At 36.9% G+C, this 15,729-nt stretch overlaps 1 protein-coding gene across 2 annotated transcripts in view; it reads right to left on the bottom strand.

Annotated features, from left to right (window-relative positions):
- The window catches only part of LOC124788127 (syntaxin-8), a 66,445-nt gene that overhangs the window by 11,279 nt on the left and 39,437 nt on the right, over positions 1-15,729 (bottom strand). For both annotated transcript variants that reach the window (XM_047255265.1, XM_047255266.1), the window contains exons 3-6: positions 11,156-11,242; positions 7,642-7,817; positions 2,238-2,330; positions 72-173 (exon numbers count right to left, since the gene is read on the bottom strand). In XM_047255265.1, the coding sequence (XP_047111221.1) occupies positions 72-173; positions 2,238-2,330; positions 7,642-7,817; positions 11,156-11,242 (458 nt within the window). The remainder of the gene's footprint in view (positions 1-71; positions 174-2,237; positions 2,331-7,641; positions 7,818-11,155; positions 11,243-15,729) is intronic.

Genomic DNA, 15,729 nt, shown 5'->3' with positions numbered 1-15,729 from the left:
TTTCAAGATTTGTCAAAAACGTAACATTCACTATTCAGATGTCTCTTGATGTATCAAGAATTGATACTCACCCCATGTTTTATCCTTCTGTCCAACAACTCTTATTTGCCTAGTCCCGTCTACTATTCTCGCATCTGTTCTGTCCATATGATCAGCCAGATCATCTATTACCTCTGTGAAATAAAGAAAGGTTTTATGTATGGCTTAAAAACCATTCCCATATGGCAATAGTGTAAAATGAGGGTTACTGAGAAGTGTAACCTAGACATACACATTGTGGCCCTTACACCTGCAACAACAGTAAGAAAACAGAGTGACCAAATTTTACTTACTGTGCATATACAGTATAGTGGGAAGAATGCATGAATGAATCTATAGGTGATCTGAGAGTGTATAAGATGCAAAGTCTGGAACATACAGTTGCTATCTCTGGCAGTAACCATTTTCCTAAGCTGGCTGGGCACTGAGCTGAACTAAGATTGGGTGACAGAAACAGTTCCATCATTCCTTTTTGCTCCAACTCTATGCCAGAGTTCATCTATCGTAGTGGCTAAAAATGAGGGCATGCCAGTCTCTCTGTTATCCCATGACCAGATGATTTCAGTGTACGAGAGATCTATGGGACATGCTGGCCAGAAAAACAACTGAACATCTATTGTAACAAGGTAGGTCAAGACAGTATCGGCATCATGTGGTCTTGTATTACCTTGCTGAAAAACGACATCACGAGTCCTTAAAGGTATGTCATAACCACTGGTATTAATATATCAAAAATGCAATGTCTGCCACATAAATTATCAGGTATGCGAACCAACTACACCCCATAATATCAATGCTAGGTCAGGCCTGGGCAAAATTTGCACTCCTGAGGCATGTTCAAACTTCATGAGTCCAGCAGTATGCCAAAGGCTGTACATGTGGAAAACTTAGGAAGACATGTTTGCAACACAGTGTGACTACTTCTAAGATGCAAATATTGCAGCACACTTTTATTAGTACCCATAGTGCTTATTTTCAACTTTTTATTTTTCCATCAAAGCAATAACTTTACTACTTACTGTAATAATTACATTATACACTGCTGATGCTGTGAGCAGCACTACAGAAAGCTTTACACACAGCATTAACATTCAGTTATGATGTTTATTAATTTACACACATTTTGATTTTAGAATATGTAATATATCTGGTACTAGGATTCATGATACACACTCGTGTTAGGCAAATTAAAATCTGTTAAACCCAAACACTGGAGGGACTTTCTCAGCTTCATAACAGAAAACTGTTCACAGAAAAATGTTGAACCAAAAACTAAACTAACTTCAGCAGTTTGTCCGTGCAGTCAAGGCTTTTGCTCTAGGGATAACATTTTATAAGATTGTTGTAAATTCTTGGATTGGGCAAACATGTCATTGAACTGGGTGCTACACAGGAGGTGCATCAGCAGCTACAAGCATGAATGGTCAGACAAATAAATCAAAATCAGTCTTGCACATGCAAAGTCTTGGAATCATGATGAAATGTTTCAATTGCAGAAACATACTCAGTCATGTCTGGTCCAGAAATTACTGCCTCAAGTTCTGTGAAACATTCCATGTCATGAACATGAAGCTGATTTTTGCATTAGATTAATTTTTGTTTTATATAATCAATCTTGTCAACCATATCTGTTACGAAATCATTCTGCCGTTTCATTAAAGGATGAACGTGTGGTTTCAGTTGCCTGAGACTGCAGATGTGTGTGCAAGTTGTGTTTGAGTGCGGGCGCGCACGTGCGTGTGTGTCTATCGTTGACAAAGTCCTTAACGGTCAAAAGCTATAATTGTGAGAATCTTTTTGTTGTACCTATCTGCAGCTCAGCATCTCTGCTATAAGGTGAGTAGCAACTCTCCTTCTCTAGTATTATTAATATAGTATCTAGTTGCATTTGTAGCATGTAAAGATAAAAATTAAACTAAACTTTCCTAAACTATAGGCATTACTTCAAAAAACACATTCACAGATTTGCTACATATAAGGAAATAAGAAAATCTTCAATCCTGTTGACACACATTTGCAGTCAGCTTATCTGCCCAATATTTTGATAAGAGGAGGAAATACAATGCTGAGATGCGCTGTCCACAGAGGATGCAATGAAGAATTATTATGCATTTTCTAAGGAAACACTTTTTTGACTAACAACATGTAAACAAATACTATTAGATACTTAATACTTAATATTTTCTATGGCTACTTACCATTTTGAAATTCCACTTCATCAGTTATAGCTACAGCAATCTGTTTTTGCCTGGATATTATTTTAGAGAGTTCATCAAGACCCTGGTCTTGTGCTGTAATAATACATGTGTATGTTAACAGGATTCCCCTTAAACTAAATAAAAGGAAAATTTCATTGCCACAGCTCATATGACATGATACAATAGCCATACTCAATGCATAAAGGAATGAGAAAAGACAACTACTCACCATATAGTGAAAAGTAGTAGTTGTGATGAACATATAAAAAAACAGTTTGACCATCGAAGTTTAGCTTCCGAACAAGCATTCTTCTTTAAAGTATCTCTCTCTCTCTCTCTCTCTCTCACACACACACACACACACACACACACACACACACACACACAGAGAGAGAGAGAGAGAGAGAGAGAGAGAGAGAGATTCTCCAGAGGGTGGAGGACTGACTGGAGGGAGAGAGTGCACGTGTTTTTCAGCACTTTGAAAATTAAGTACAGTTTTACGTATACCATTCCAAGGCAACTGAATGTGCAATCATAAAAAATGAATAGGCATTGGAAACTTCTAAGCTTCACGAAGTCACAGAATATTACAGTTCCAAACACTCATAATAATATTCAGTTTCCAAGTATTATATTTTGATATAATAGCACTAGAATGGCTACATAATCTCCTAATTTATTGAAAGCAAACAAAGATGTATTTAATATATAAGAAATTATCAGCCTCGATTGCGGTAATGAAACCGACCTTTACCTAGGTTTCAGCCCAAGTAATTCAGCCTTCTTCAAAACATATACCTGATTCTATAATATGTCAGGAGGGCATGGTCTAGAAATAAAACTAAAACAGCCTGAATAGGCATAGTCACATTTTAAAAATGTGGTACAGAGGTACTATGTGACTACACCAATTCAGGCTGTTTTAGTTTTATTTATAGACCATGCCATCGTGACATATTATAGAATAGGGTACACCTTCTGAAGAAGGCTCAATTACTTGGGCGGAAATCTAGGTAAAGGTTGGTTTCATTACCACAATCGAGGTTGATATTTTCTTATATATTAGATTATCACAATTGCTGACTGGGCTGCAATGTTGAAAGTACTAAAAAAAAAGATATATTTACTTATGATGCAAAGACAATTTTTATTGGATCTGTGTTTTGAGGCTTCAGTCCAAAGGCTGGTTTGATGTAGTTCTCCTTGCTAGCCATCTTGTACAAGTCTATTCACCTCTGAGTAACTAGTAACACCATGATCCATTTGAATCCATTTATGTATCCATTCCTTGGTCTTCCTCTACAAATTTTACTATCAAACTTCTTTCCTTTACGAAATTGATGGTTCCTTGATGCTTTAGGTGGAGTCCTATCAACCTTTCCTTACTTTCTTTATTCTCCAATTCTATTCTACCTCCTCACTAGTTACTTGATCTATCCTTATCTATATTAGATGTCAACACATTCCTTGTTTTCAGAATTGCTTTACTTGCTATAGCCAGTTTGTATTTTCTATCCACTTTACTTTGGCCATTGTCTGTAATTTTGCTGCCCAAATAGCTAAACTCATCCACAACTTTTAGTGTCTCATTTGCTAATCTAATCCCCTCAGCATTGACTGATTTAATTCAACTACATTCCATTACCCTTGCTTTGCTTTTGTTAATGTTTGTATCCATCCTATATCATCCTTTTAAGACACAGTCGATTTTGTTCCACTGCTCTGTCTCTGACAGAATTACAATATCATTGGTAAACCTCAAAGTTTTTATTTCTTCTCCCTGAATTTTAATTCCTTCTTCTTGGTTCCCTTTACTGCTTGCTCAATGTACAGACTGATTAACATTGGGTATAGGCTACAACACTGTCTCATTCACTTCTAAATCAATGCTTCCTTTTGATGCTCCTTGACTCCTGTAACTGCAGTCTGGTTCCTGTGCAAGTTGTAAATAGCCTTCGCTCCTTGTATTTTGACTTCAGAATTGCAAAGGGTGTATTCCTGACAGAAGGTATCTACAAATGCTGTACACACAGCTTTGCCTATCTTTAAACATAAATTCTGTGGTCAGTACTGTCTCCAACATTCCTACTTTCCTCAGAATCTGAACTGAACTTCCATAAGGTCATATTCAGCCAGTTTTGCCATTCACCTGTGAGTAATTTCTTTTGGTACTTTGCAATTATGATTTATTAAACTGATAGTTTAGTAATAGTCACACCTGTCATCACCTGCCTTATTTGGAACTGGAATTATTACATTCTTCTTTAAGTCTGAGGGTATTACATCCACCTCGCATATATTTTACAAACTTGGTGGATTACTTTTGTCGTGGCTGGTTCTCACAAGGATCTCAATAATTCTGAGGAAATGTCTTATGATCTAGATGTCTCAGTTTGATTTATGTCTTTCAGTGCTCTGTCAAACTCTTCTTTCAGTATCGTATATCCTATCTCATGTTCATCTACTTCCTCTTCCTTTTCTATAATACTGTCTTGAAGTTCATTTCCCATGCATAGATATTCTTTCCCCCTTTCCCTTCCTTACTTAATAATGGCTTTCCATCTGAATTCTTGATACTCATAGAAGCGCTTCTCAGTTTTTTTAATTTTCCTGTATGCAGAATGTATCTTTCCCCTAATTACACGTGCCTCTATAGCTTTGCATTTCTCATCTAGCAATTCCTGTTTCACCTTTTCGAACTTTCTGTCAATCTCATTTTTTAGATGTCTGTATTCCCTCTTGCCAGCTTAATTCATTGCATTTTTATATTTTCTTCATTTATGAATTAAATTTAATGTCTCTGATGTTATTCAAAGATTTCTACTAGGCTTTGTCTGTTTACCTATGTGATTCTCTGCTGGTTTCAGTATTTAATTTCTTAAAGGTACCTATTTGTCTTCTACTGTATTCCTTTCTCCTTTTTCTGAGAACTGATGCCTTATTGTACCTTTAAAACTCTCAGCACACACTGGTTCTTTCAATTTATCCCGAACCCATCCCTTACATTTTTGGAATTGCTTCAGTTTTAATCTGCAGTTCATAACCAAAAAGTTATCGTCAGAGTCCACATCTGCCACTGTTAATGTTTTAAATGTGTCCAGGTCTTTTCCACTTTGTATTAAATTATGTCCTGGGCAGATTTCTACCAGGTGGCTTCCTCTTCTATTCCTTTTACATTCTACTATTTTTTCTTTTCTTCCTTTCATACTATCAAATTTACAGCCTCCACAAGAGAATGAACAAACTTGAAAAAAATATTACTGTGTGTATTATTAAATGTTTACTATAAAAAGGTCAGAAGATATCCAGGTTCCACAAGAGAACAGTTCTTTTTTCATCAGTAACTTTATAGTCAATTAATTACTTGCATTTTCTTTAACAGGAACAGGAAATTGTTTAATATACAGGTTTGCTATGGATGAAATAATTTACTCTATATTTTTGAATTTTTTAATAAATAATTACTTAGGAGTCATGACTCTACAGCAGATGTTGATGAGAAACCTATCGAGATATTAAACACATTTAAAGGAATGTTTCCTCTACCTATAAAATAGGACCTGTGCCATTGGTTTTCCAGGAGAGTCTTATCCTCAGTGGGAGAGATTCTGAATAATAACGGCAGTGGTTTATAGGAGAAACAGTCCTGTTTTCATGTTAGTAATAGTAAAATAATTGAGAGGAAAAAATATTCAAGTAACCTCTGAGCCTACAGAAAGAAGCTGAAATTAGATGTTTCAGATCATGTGTGTGTGTGTGTGTGTGTGTGTGTGTGTGTGTGTGTGTGTGTGAGAGAGAGAGAGAGAGAGAGAGAGAGAGAGAGAGAGAGTGTGCACATATGCATTTTTTTTTAAGTGCGCACGGGAGGGGGAGGGGGGAGGAGGATAATATAAAGGGTGTTTATAAATGAATATCGGGGTTCTAACGCTTTATAATATGTATTACATGTATTATATTAAACTTACAGTTATAAATGATATGTTAAATGAAAGAGCAACTCAAACAGTTTTACCAAGAACCTTATAAATGTTCAATGTGAGCACCATTTGTGACACACCACACATAAAGTCTATAGCCGAGTTCTTCCCAAACGTTGATAAGTGTGTCTCCAGTGATTGTACCAACAGCTGCTTCAATCTGGTTGCTTAATTCAGGGAGGTCTGCTGGTAGTAGAGGCTCGTACACACGATACTTGATGAAGCCCCAAAGGAAAAAATCGCATGGCGTTAGGTTGGGTGAACATGGAGGCCATGCACAGCAAACCCTGTCATTGTCGTTTGGGAATAACTCGGCTATAGACCTGATGTGTGCCGTGCGACAAATGGTGCTTACATTGAACATTTATAAGGTCCTTGGTAAAACTGTTTGAGTTGCTCTTTCATTTGACGTATCATTTATAACTGTAAGTTTAATGTAATAAATATTATAAAGTGTTAAAACCCCGATATTCATTTATAAACACCCTGTACAGTAATACATGGGTAACAAACAGTAACCATAAAATCACAAATGGGACAACCAAAAATGAAACTCAAGAATGACAGAATCACGTTAAAACAGGACAGGCCTACAGCTATTCAGCAATGCTATCAATGATGTTTAATGTTTATTTTCAAGAAGCGATAAAAGAGTGCTAAAGGTAGAAATATAATGTGAGAGTAAAAGATATCACTGTATAACAAAGGAAGACAACTTAATTAAACTGAATGAATATGCAGTGTAACACAAATTTCTGGATATTGGTAAACAAAATAGAAATTACAGTAATTATTATCAATAAAATCACTCACTGATCGGAATTCAAACTAGTGTTATCAACTGCAGCATCTTTTGAATGAATACTCGTAATATGTACATATGGTACTGTCACTTTGTATTTCTAGTGGTGCTCCTCAATGTGTATTCAGTGGCTCAGCAACCAAAATGGAGGAAGATTAGATTTCAATGTCCCACTGATGATGAAGTCATTGGAAACAGAAGCTCCACTATCAAACAAAACAAAGCAGAACAAAGGTGTTTTCTCTAAAGTGGATAGTATAAGCAACTCCTACGCACCCTCCATTACCTAATACCAAACCTGCAAATAGCCCTGCAACTACTCTCCTAAAGACTCAGTACAGGGAATTATTTGAATGTATGTCAGTGTCTTGTCATTATTCTGCATAGGTGATGACTACGTACTATAAGTAGCTACTCTTGCTTGGGGACTATAATGTATGTGGAGTGACACACTCCAGGTGTGAAGTAAAGGCTGATTTGTTCTTCTACAGGGTTTAGCAGTTTAGTCAGTACAAGGACTAATTATTGTGGGCAAATAATGTTAATGAAGTCATTCACAGTGCAACAGAAATAAAACAACACATAGTGTATATCTTTCTGACACTGAAAACTGTACTCAACTGACCTTGCACCATTCTCTGCTGCTGTTGTCGAAGTTCATCCACACTAAGATTTTCATTCTGTGACCCCTGAGGATAAATATCTTCATCTGCCCATCCTACAGTTCTGCCACTAGCAACAGATGACTGTGCTGGATTCTGTTGAAGCAGTCTCGACCTATTCCTTTCTCCAAAAGTGTCTCTTCAAGAACAAAATAAAGTGTTATATTTTATTTTCCACATAGTATATTGAAAACATTTAAAAAAAAATGTATAATCGAGCAACCAGAAATATTGTTACAGAAGAATGCTGAAGATTAGCTACGTAGAATGGATAACTAACAAAGAGACACTGAATCAAATCAAGGAGAGTAGAAATTTGTGGTAAATCTTACCTCAAAGAAAGGATAGGTTGATAAGGACAACCTGAGGGTTCGACATATTGCAAATTTGGTAATGAAGAGAAGTGTGAAGTGTAAAAATAGTAGAGGGAGACCAAAGCTTAACTGCAGCAAGCAGGTTCAAATATCAGTTGCAGTACTAATGCAGAGAAGAAGAGGCTTGCCAAGGACATACTACTGTGGAGAACTGCATCAAACTGGTTCCTGAACTGAGATCATAACAACAGGACAAGTACTCACAAAAACAAAAATCATTAACAACTAAAAGAGATCTGCAAACTTTTACATCAGCAAATATAATTTTTTAGTATTAATTTTCGAGTGGTTGCTTCACTGCATTGACACTGACAGCCAACTTACTTGTATATTTTTGAATTTATACTGCATCTACTCCTCTCTGATGAACATTGTGGTTTTTTACTGTCTATTGGTTTTATGCGAGTGTGTGCGTAATATAATACATTTTACTTTCAGATGTTCTTTCAGATATACCATAAAATTACATTGTTTGACAAAAAAAGTTAAGCACCCAGAATGTGAGGAGGAAACAAAATGAAACATTGCAAGTTAAGAAGGTGCGTGACATAATTTCAGTGATTACACAATTAAGTCAGATTTACAATGACCTTGGAAGAATGAGCCCATTATCAGTATGGCATTATACCCCCATCTGGCCTCAATGTATGCACTGATTGAGCTGGGAAGGTTGTCATAAAGCCAGTGTATCCTCTCTTGAGGCAAGCTGGCCTTTGATAACCTGGATACTGGCACTGGAACAAAGTTGGTGTCTGAGCTGATCCCGTATACTTTCTATTGGAGACAGATCTGGGGACCTCGCTGGTCACAGAGTACCTCAACATCACACAGACAATCCACAGAGACACATGTAACATGGCACAATGACACTTTCACCTGAGAGGTAGTACATGAGGACACACGATGTTCATGATGTACTGTTGTGTATTCAGAGTTCACTCAACCAGTACCAGCTGTAACCCGAAGTCATATCCAGTAATACCGCTGTGCTTCTCCAAAACCTCCCCATGTCACCACCATACTCACCGGATGTGGTCATCCGGGCTAGTGCAGAACTGAAATTTATCACTGAACACAATGTGGTGCCATTCATAAGCTGTCCATGCTTCCCAGTCATGGCACCACTCCAAAGCAGTTGATGGTGTTGTGTTAATGGAAGCCTATGCATGCGACTGTAATTCCCGAGTCTGGTGGCTGCTAGTCTCCGATCAAGGGTGCTGGATGGCACAGAATGTTGCAGGTAGTCCATTAGTTGTTTTTGGATGGAAAGTGCAGATGCAAAGGGGTTACTATATGCTTGGTGCACAATACAGTGATCCTCCTTTGTGATGTTCAGAAATGGTCAACCTGATTTTTCCAAATTTCTCCTTGTTTCATTCATGACTTGCTTATGGGCAAGGATGTTGCATAGTGGGTGAGGATGGGAAGATAGTGAGAAGGATATAGACTTAAAGAAGATGGAAGCTGGTAATGGGTGGTATTATCAAATAATCAGTTTATTATGTTATACTAACACAAATTATCTACAGAAGAATGGTACAAGAAATATAAATAAACCTGCAGAACAATTAGTTTGGGTTCCAAATAAATGTCAAAAACATATGAGCCCATAACTTCAGTGCAGCTCATCTTAGACTATACATAAAGGAAGTCAACATATGTACCACTTGTAGATTTAGAAAAAGCTTTCGACACTGTTGACTGGAATACATTATCATTATATACTGAGGTGACAAAACTCATGGGATGGTGATATGGACATATGCAGATTGCAATAGTGTTGCACACACAAAGTATAAAACAGCTGTGCATTGGTGGAGCTGTCATTTGTGCTCAGGCAACTAATATGAAAAGGTTTCCAATATGACCATGGCTGTACAACGGGAGTTGACAGACTTTGAATGTGGAATGGTAGTTGGAGCTAGACCTGTGGGACATTCCATTTCGGAATTCAATAGAGAATTCAACATTCCAATATTTACAGTGTCAAGAATGTGCCAAAAATATGAGATTTCAGGCATTACCTGTCACCAAGGACAAAGCAGTGACCAAAGACCTCCGTTTAACGACTAAGAGCAGCAGCTTTTGCATAAAGTTGTGAGGGATACCACGCACACAACACTGCTTGAAATAACTAAGAAATCAATGTGGGATGTATGACAAACATAACCGTTAGGACAGTGTGGCAACATCTGGCATTTAAGGGCTACAGCAGCAGAAGACTGCTGCGCGTACCTTTGCTAACAGCACGACACTGCCTGCAATGCCTCTCCTGGGTCTGCGGCAATATGACCACAGATGACTGGAAAGCTGTGGTCCAGTCAGATGAGTCCCAATTTCGGTTGGTAACAGCTGATGTAGGGTTCAAGTGTAGTGTAGACGCTATGTCAAGTTGCTGCACTGTGCCAGGCAGAAGAAGGTCCGGCAACAATGTTAGGAGGTACCCCATGACCTTTGTCACCTCAATGTATATCACCTCTAGAACTTGACTGACCAACAATAACAAAGAATTTATGTGTTTTTTGCAATGCTCACTGACTCAAGGTACTTATTTTCAGTGGGAATGGATTTTAAAGTAATGCATCACAACTTCTCAATAACTGTGATTCTGAAACTCTCAAACTTTCTGACATATCATAGATCACAAAGGATTGTGTGCTGCATACTTGAAATGGTATCATTATTGTTCTCACAACTGTGAAATTAGATTACTGAAATGCAAACACACTACATTCACTAACTTGAACTGGCAGTACATAATGGAAACACATGGTGACTGCATTCTCAACCATTCTCAGGATTATAGAAGATTTAAGGGTTGATATTTCTTCATCCTTTCTGTAATTACTTTGCATTCCTTTTTAGGAGATATTTGAAATTGTGAAGTTTATTCAGATTTATTGAACTTCACATAAAACTGTTGAAATCAAGAACCATACATTAAAATGTGCAGTTGAAGAAGACTAATAAGAAAATGAAGGAATAGCAGCATGGTGAGCTGAAAGAAATATGGAATGATCGCAAGAGAAACTGAATATCATGTTGAGGAACAATGCATTATAATCTTTCAGTAATATAAGACAGATTTAAGGGTTTCACTTACCGATCAACAAACAACTGCTGCATTTGTACTTCTCTGCTTTGTAGCTGTTCGACTAAACGTGACCGTCTTTCCGCTTCCTGCCGTGTTCTAAAACTGAATCAAGGACAAAAGTTCCACATTGTTTCCAATCTACACTATATTTAAGCATAAAACATATGAAGAAGTTAGTTTTTACAGTGTCATCATCCAACAGTATTTTCACCTTGCATTTGCATGACTCGCCATTTGAAATAGCACATAAGTAGGTTGACTGTCTAGATTCATGATGTCACACGATTTAAGAGACAGGTAATAGAACCAAATGCAGTGTGGAAGAAAGTCTAACTATTCTATAGACCACACTTTAAAAAATTCATATTAAAATATTATTTAGATGCCAGTGTAAGATCTGAAGCTGCACCAACATTTTCAAAAGTTGTCTACTCTCCTAAAGTGATAGGTTCATTGTGGTGTATTATTCCCTTTCCCTCACAATTCTGTTGTGCTCCATCCTCAAGTTCCACTTGTTGCATACAAATACAACCTAAACAAACTGTTCAATTTCCATTTGTGGTATCCTTATCACCCACTCGTGAAATGTTACATCCATTTAGGCAAACAACATTTCACATTCCTTGTGTAGTACAAGGAACGATGATTATGACAGAATAATATAAAGTACAGAGTAAACAGCGGAACATATACTGTGCATGAATGTTTGTTTTAATATGTGTAGACATTAACCAGGAGGTGTGGAATACGATAAAACAACAAGGTGTGTCGACACGTAAACGGCTTCACCTGGTGTGGGTGGGGCCTTTTACGTTTTGGCGTTGCGGCTTGGAGGTGGCTTGGCCATGAAGTAGCAACCACACTCTCCAAAAATGAAAACAAAAGACAAGATGGTTTTGCATAAAAAGAAATAATCTTGGAGGTCATTTTAAGCCTTCGAGGCATATGTAGTATGAAACGTTGTGGTCTACTCTAATTCATGAGTCACTCTAATGATCTTTAAACCCATTCAAGGAAATATATGTTTGTAAAAGGAACACAGAGGATGTGCTTTTTAATTATATGAGTGGAAGTTCCTTCTTTTACTCCAACAGCTACAGAAAGTGAAAAAGTCAAGCCTTTCCTTGGCTACATATGGGATTTCACAGGCACTGATTAGCAGGACCTCTACTTCAAAGAATCAACTATGATGACCAGAAAAAAGTAAATACATCAGACAGCACGTCAGATGATAGATCTCATGAAATGTTCTGACTCAGCTAAAACCTTAAACCAACAAGAAAAATGCTTCATTTGGTTCCCAGTGTACATGACATGGAGCATCAGAGCAAAAGGAAGAAAATAAAGAACTATAATTTTACAAAATCTTAAAATTCAACGAGTGATAAATTATGGCCCCGCTAAGAGCAACAAGGATTAAGCAAAGGGAGAAACTACAAATGAACAGATGTAACTATATTGTCTAAATTCAGTAACAATCTGTTAAGAAGAAAGCAAAAGGTAATATAGGAAATCTGAAGACAAACCATACTTATACAATTGTAGTTCAAGTATTTTGGCAACTTCAGTTAAATTACGTGTCAAGTAAACAATGCCAACACGAGACTAAAAGAACATTTTAACTGCAACGGTGTAATTTCTCGGCGGATTTGGAGAACAGCATTTCGGTCAGTTAGGAGAAGATTTCGAAACCTTTCATCAGTGGGGAAGCAGCACTGTAGGGGTTGCAGCTGTATGACACAGTGCAACCCACCTATCGCTGTGTTCAAGACACTGGCTGTGCAGGGTGATGCAAATCGTTTCAGTATATTGCCATGTACACGCAACTGCATCAACTACATGATGAGAGAGTGCAGTTCATTGGGAAGGATGAACTAGTCAGAAAATATCGAAATCCACTTTGAAAACTTTTTCTTTTTCTACACTGGGACACAGTGTTTCAGTGTTATCACCTTTAAGAAAACTATGCAGTAACCATTTATTAGTGCAATAGAGGGTAAATAATAGAGAATATTTGCATTGTATGTCCGTCATTACTATAAAAATGACTGCAAAGGCTCCAGAATGGTTTAAAGGTTTATTACAACAAATGTCTGACGAAATGAATTCTAATTTTAAGAAATAATCTGATAAAGTAGATTCAACAAATAAGAAACCATCTGACACTAGGAATGAATTATCCGACACTAGGAAGGAATCTGACAGAGTAGATTCTAAGATTTAGGAACTATCTGCCAAAGTAGAGTCTAGAAGTAACTAACTGTCTGTCAAGATCGAAAATACGAAAGAAGAACTAAAATTAGAGATAACACAACATGCCATACAGGAAATAGAAGTTACATTAACTAACACTGCAAATAGTTTGACCCAGTTACCTCAGGAGTGGAAATATGAAATCAATAACCAATGCGATTTAGTTAGCATGGAAGTCAATGAGCAACTCAAAAAATGAGATGATAAAATTAACAAAGTAGGTCAATTTGCTGTTAGATCATTCAACTAGGTTAAAGAGAAAATCTCAGGGGTGAAATAGAGTGTAACAGTTTTAGAACAATGCAAAGAATTTGGAGAAATAGTTAACACACTTGAAACACTATCTAATTTGGAGGAATAATTACATGAATTTGTGAATTCTAATGCACAAGAGAAAGTAGGATTGCTTAATAAAACACTCTTTCTAATGAAAGTGCTGAAGAACACAAAAAAGAATTACCGAGACAAAGTTAAAAGTATATGGATCATTATAAAAAGAGAGACAAACAGGAACATAAAATCTGAACAAGCAGGACTCCAAAGTCCTCAGGTTGTGGTTCAGACAAGAATAATCAAAAAGTTGCAGCCTCTGATTTTAATAACCTTTCTCACTGTAGCTGAAAGAACAGGGAACCATAATAAAAAAATCTCCCACAGAAGTCATACAGCTACTAAATCACATGCAAATCATACCAAATATAGCACTTCATTTCAAAAGCACACTTCCTAAAGAAACTGCAAGAATTACAAAATTATTTAAAGGTTCTGGATCTTCTGGATATGACGGAATATCAAATAGGATTTTCAAATCACGTGCAGACTTCTTTAGTCACATATTATGCTATTTATGTAACCAATCAAAACTGGGGCCTTTCTGGATAGAATGAACATACAATAGTGACGCCCGTCCAAAAAAGGGAGGAAAGGAATGTATTATCCAATTATTGGCCCATCTCTTTGCGGCCTGTGTTCTCAAAGGTGTCCGAGAGAGTAGTGGGATTTATGGCCAATGACACAAAATGGCTTATTGACATCTACATAGTTTGGCTTTCGTAAGGGATTCTCTATAGAGTGAGTTACATTTAGCCTAACAGATGAAACTCTAGGTAAATTAAATCTTAGAAAGTATCCAATGGATATCTTTTGTGACTTTGCTAAAGCTTTCGACTGTGTAAATAATAAAACATTGCTAAAGAAAAAAAGCTTCCACACTATAGCATAAAAGACAAGCCTTTGATGTGGCAAGGATCTTATCTACACAACAGGAAGCAGAGTTATCTTAATAGAGGGAGATGTAACAGTAATCTCAAACTGGAGAAATATAAAATACGGAGAGCCCCAGGGTTCCAGCCTTGGGTCACTGATTTTCCCGATGTACATTAATGATCTACCAGTTACAATTAATGACAGAGTAAAAGTAGTCATGTTTGTGGATGACGTGAGTATTCTGATGAAGTGTCCAACGCCACAATACAGGATACAGCCCTGACAGTCACTAATCAAATACACAAATGGTTCACGATTCACAGCAAACAGCCAAATGCTATTTTTTTTAAAAACTAACATTATACAGTTTCAGTCAGCAAATAAAAAACTCCAAGTTCCTGAAATGGAGATCAACAAGCGAAAAATTTATGAAACGATACATACAAAATTCCTAGGCATCCAGACAGACAGCTAAGATGGAAAGAGCAAATTGATCAACTGGTCAAAAAACTTAGCGCAGCATGTTTTACCCTGAGAGCTATTTCTCCCCTTGTTGACAGAGAAACATTGCTTTTGTCACATTTTGCATATTTCTATTCTGTATTCTGCTATGGTATTATCTTCTGACGAAATGCTACAGGAGTTGCAAAAGTCTTCAAACCACAAAAACGAACAATGAAGTTCATATGTGGGGTCTCGAACAGAAAATCCTGCAGAACTTTCTTTACGACTCTCAGGATGTTTACTGTTACAAATCAATATATATGTTCACTGATGATGTTTGTAGCCCACAACAAGAAATTATTCCAGAAAAACTGTGACAGTCACAAGCATAAAACAAGACAGGGGAAAAACTTCCGCTAAGGCTCTGCAACTCTCACAAAAGTCTGTAGGGGCATAACTGAGTCAGGAATAAAAGTATACAACAAGCTTCCCATCAACATAAAAACAGAATTTAACAATATATAGGAAAGTACAGACATTTCTCAGAGAACAAACTTATTACAGAATAAATGAATCCGTATAGCAATAAGGAAACCTTCTGAGTAAAAATAGATGAATTCACTTAGATTAACCCTCTGACAGGCATGCTTACTGTTGTCACATGAGCAGGAGAGTGCTGT

Source organism: Schistocerca piceifrons, chromosome 3 (assembly GCF_021461385.2).
Source record: "Schistocerca piceifrons isolate TAMUIC-IGC-003096 chromosome 3, iqSchPice1.1, whole genome shotgun sequence".
Classification (NCBI taxonomy): domain Eukaryota; kingdom Metazoa; phylum Arthropoda; class Insecta; order Orthoptera; family Acrididae; genus Schistocerca; species Schistocerca piceifrons.
The sequence above is the reverse complement of the archived record's forward strand: the minus strand, read 5'-3'. Positions and strand labels throughout refer to the sequence as shown.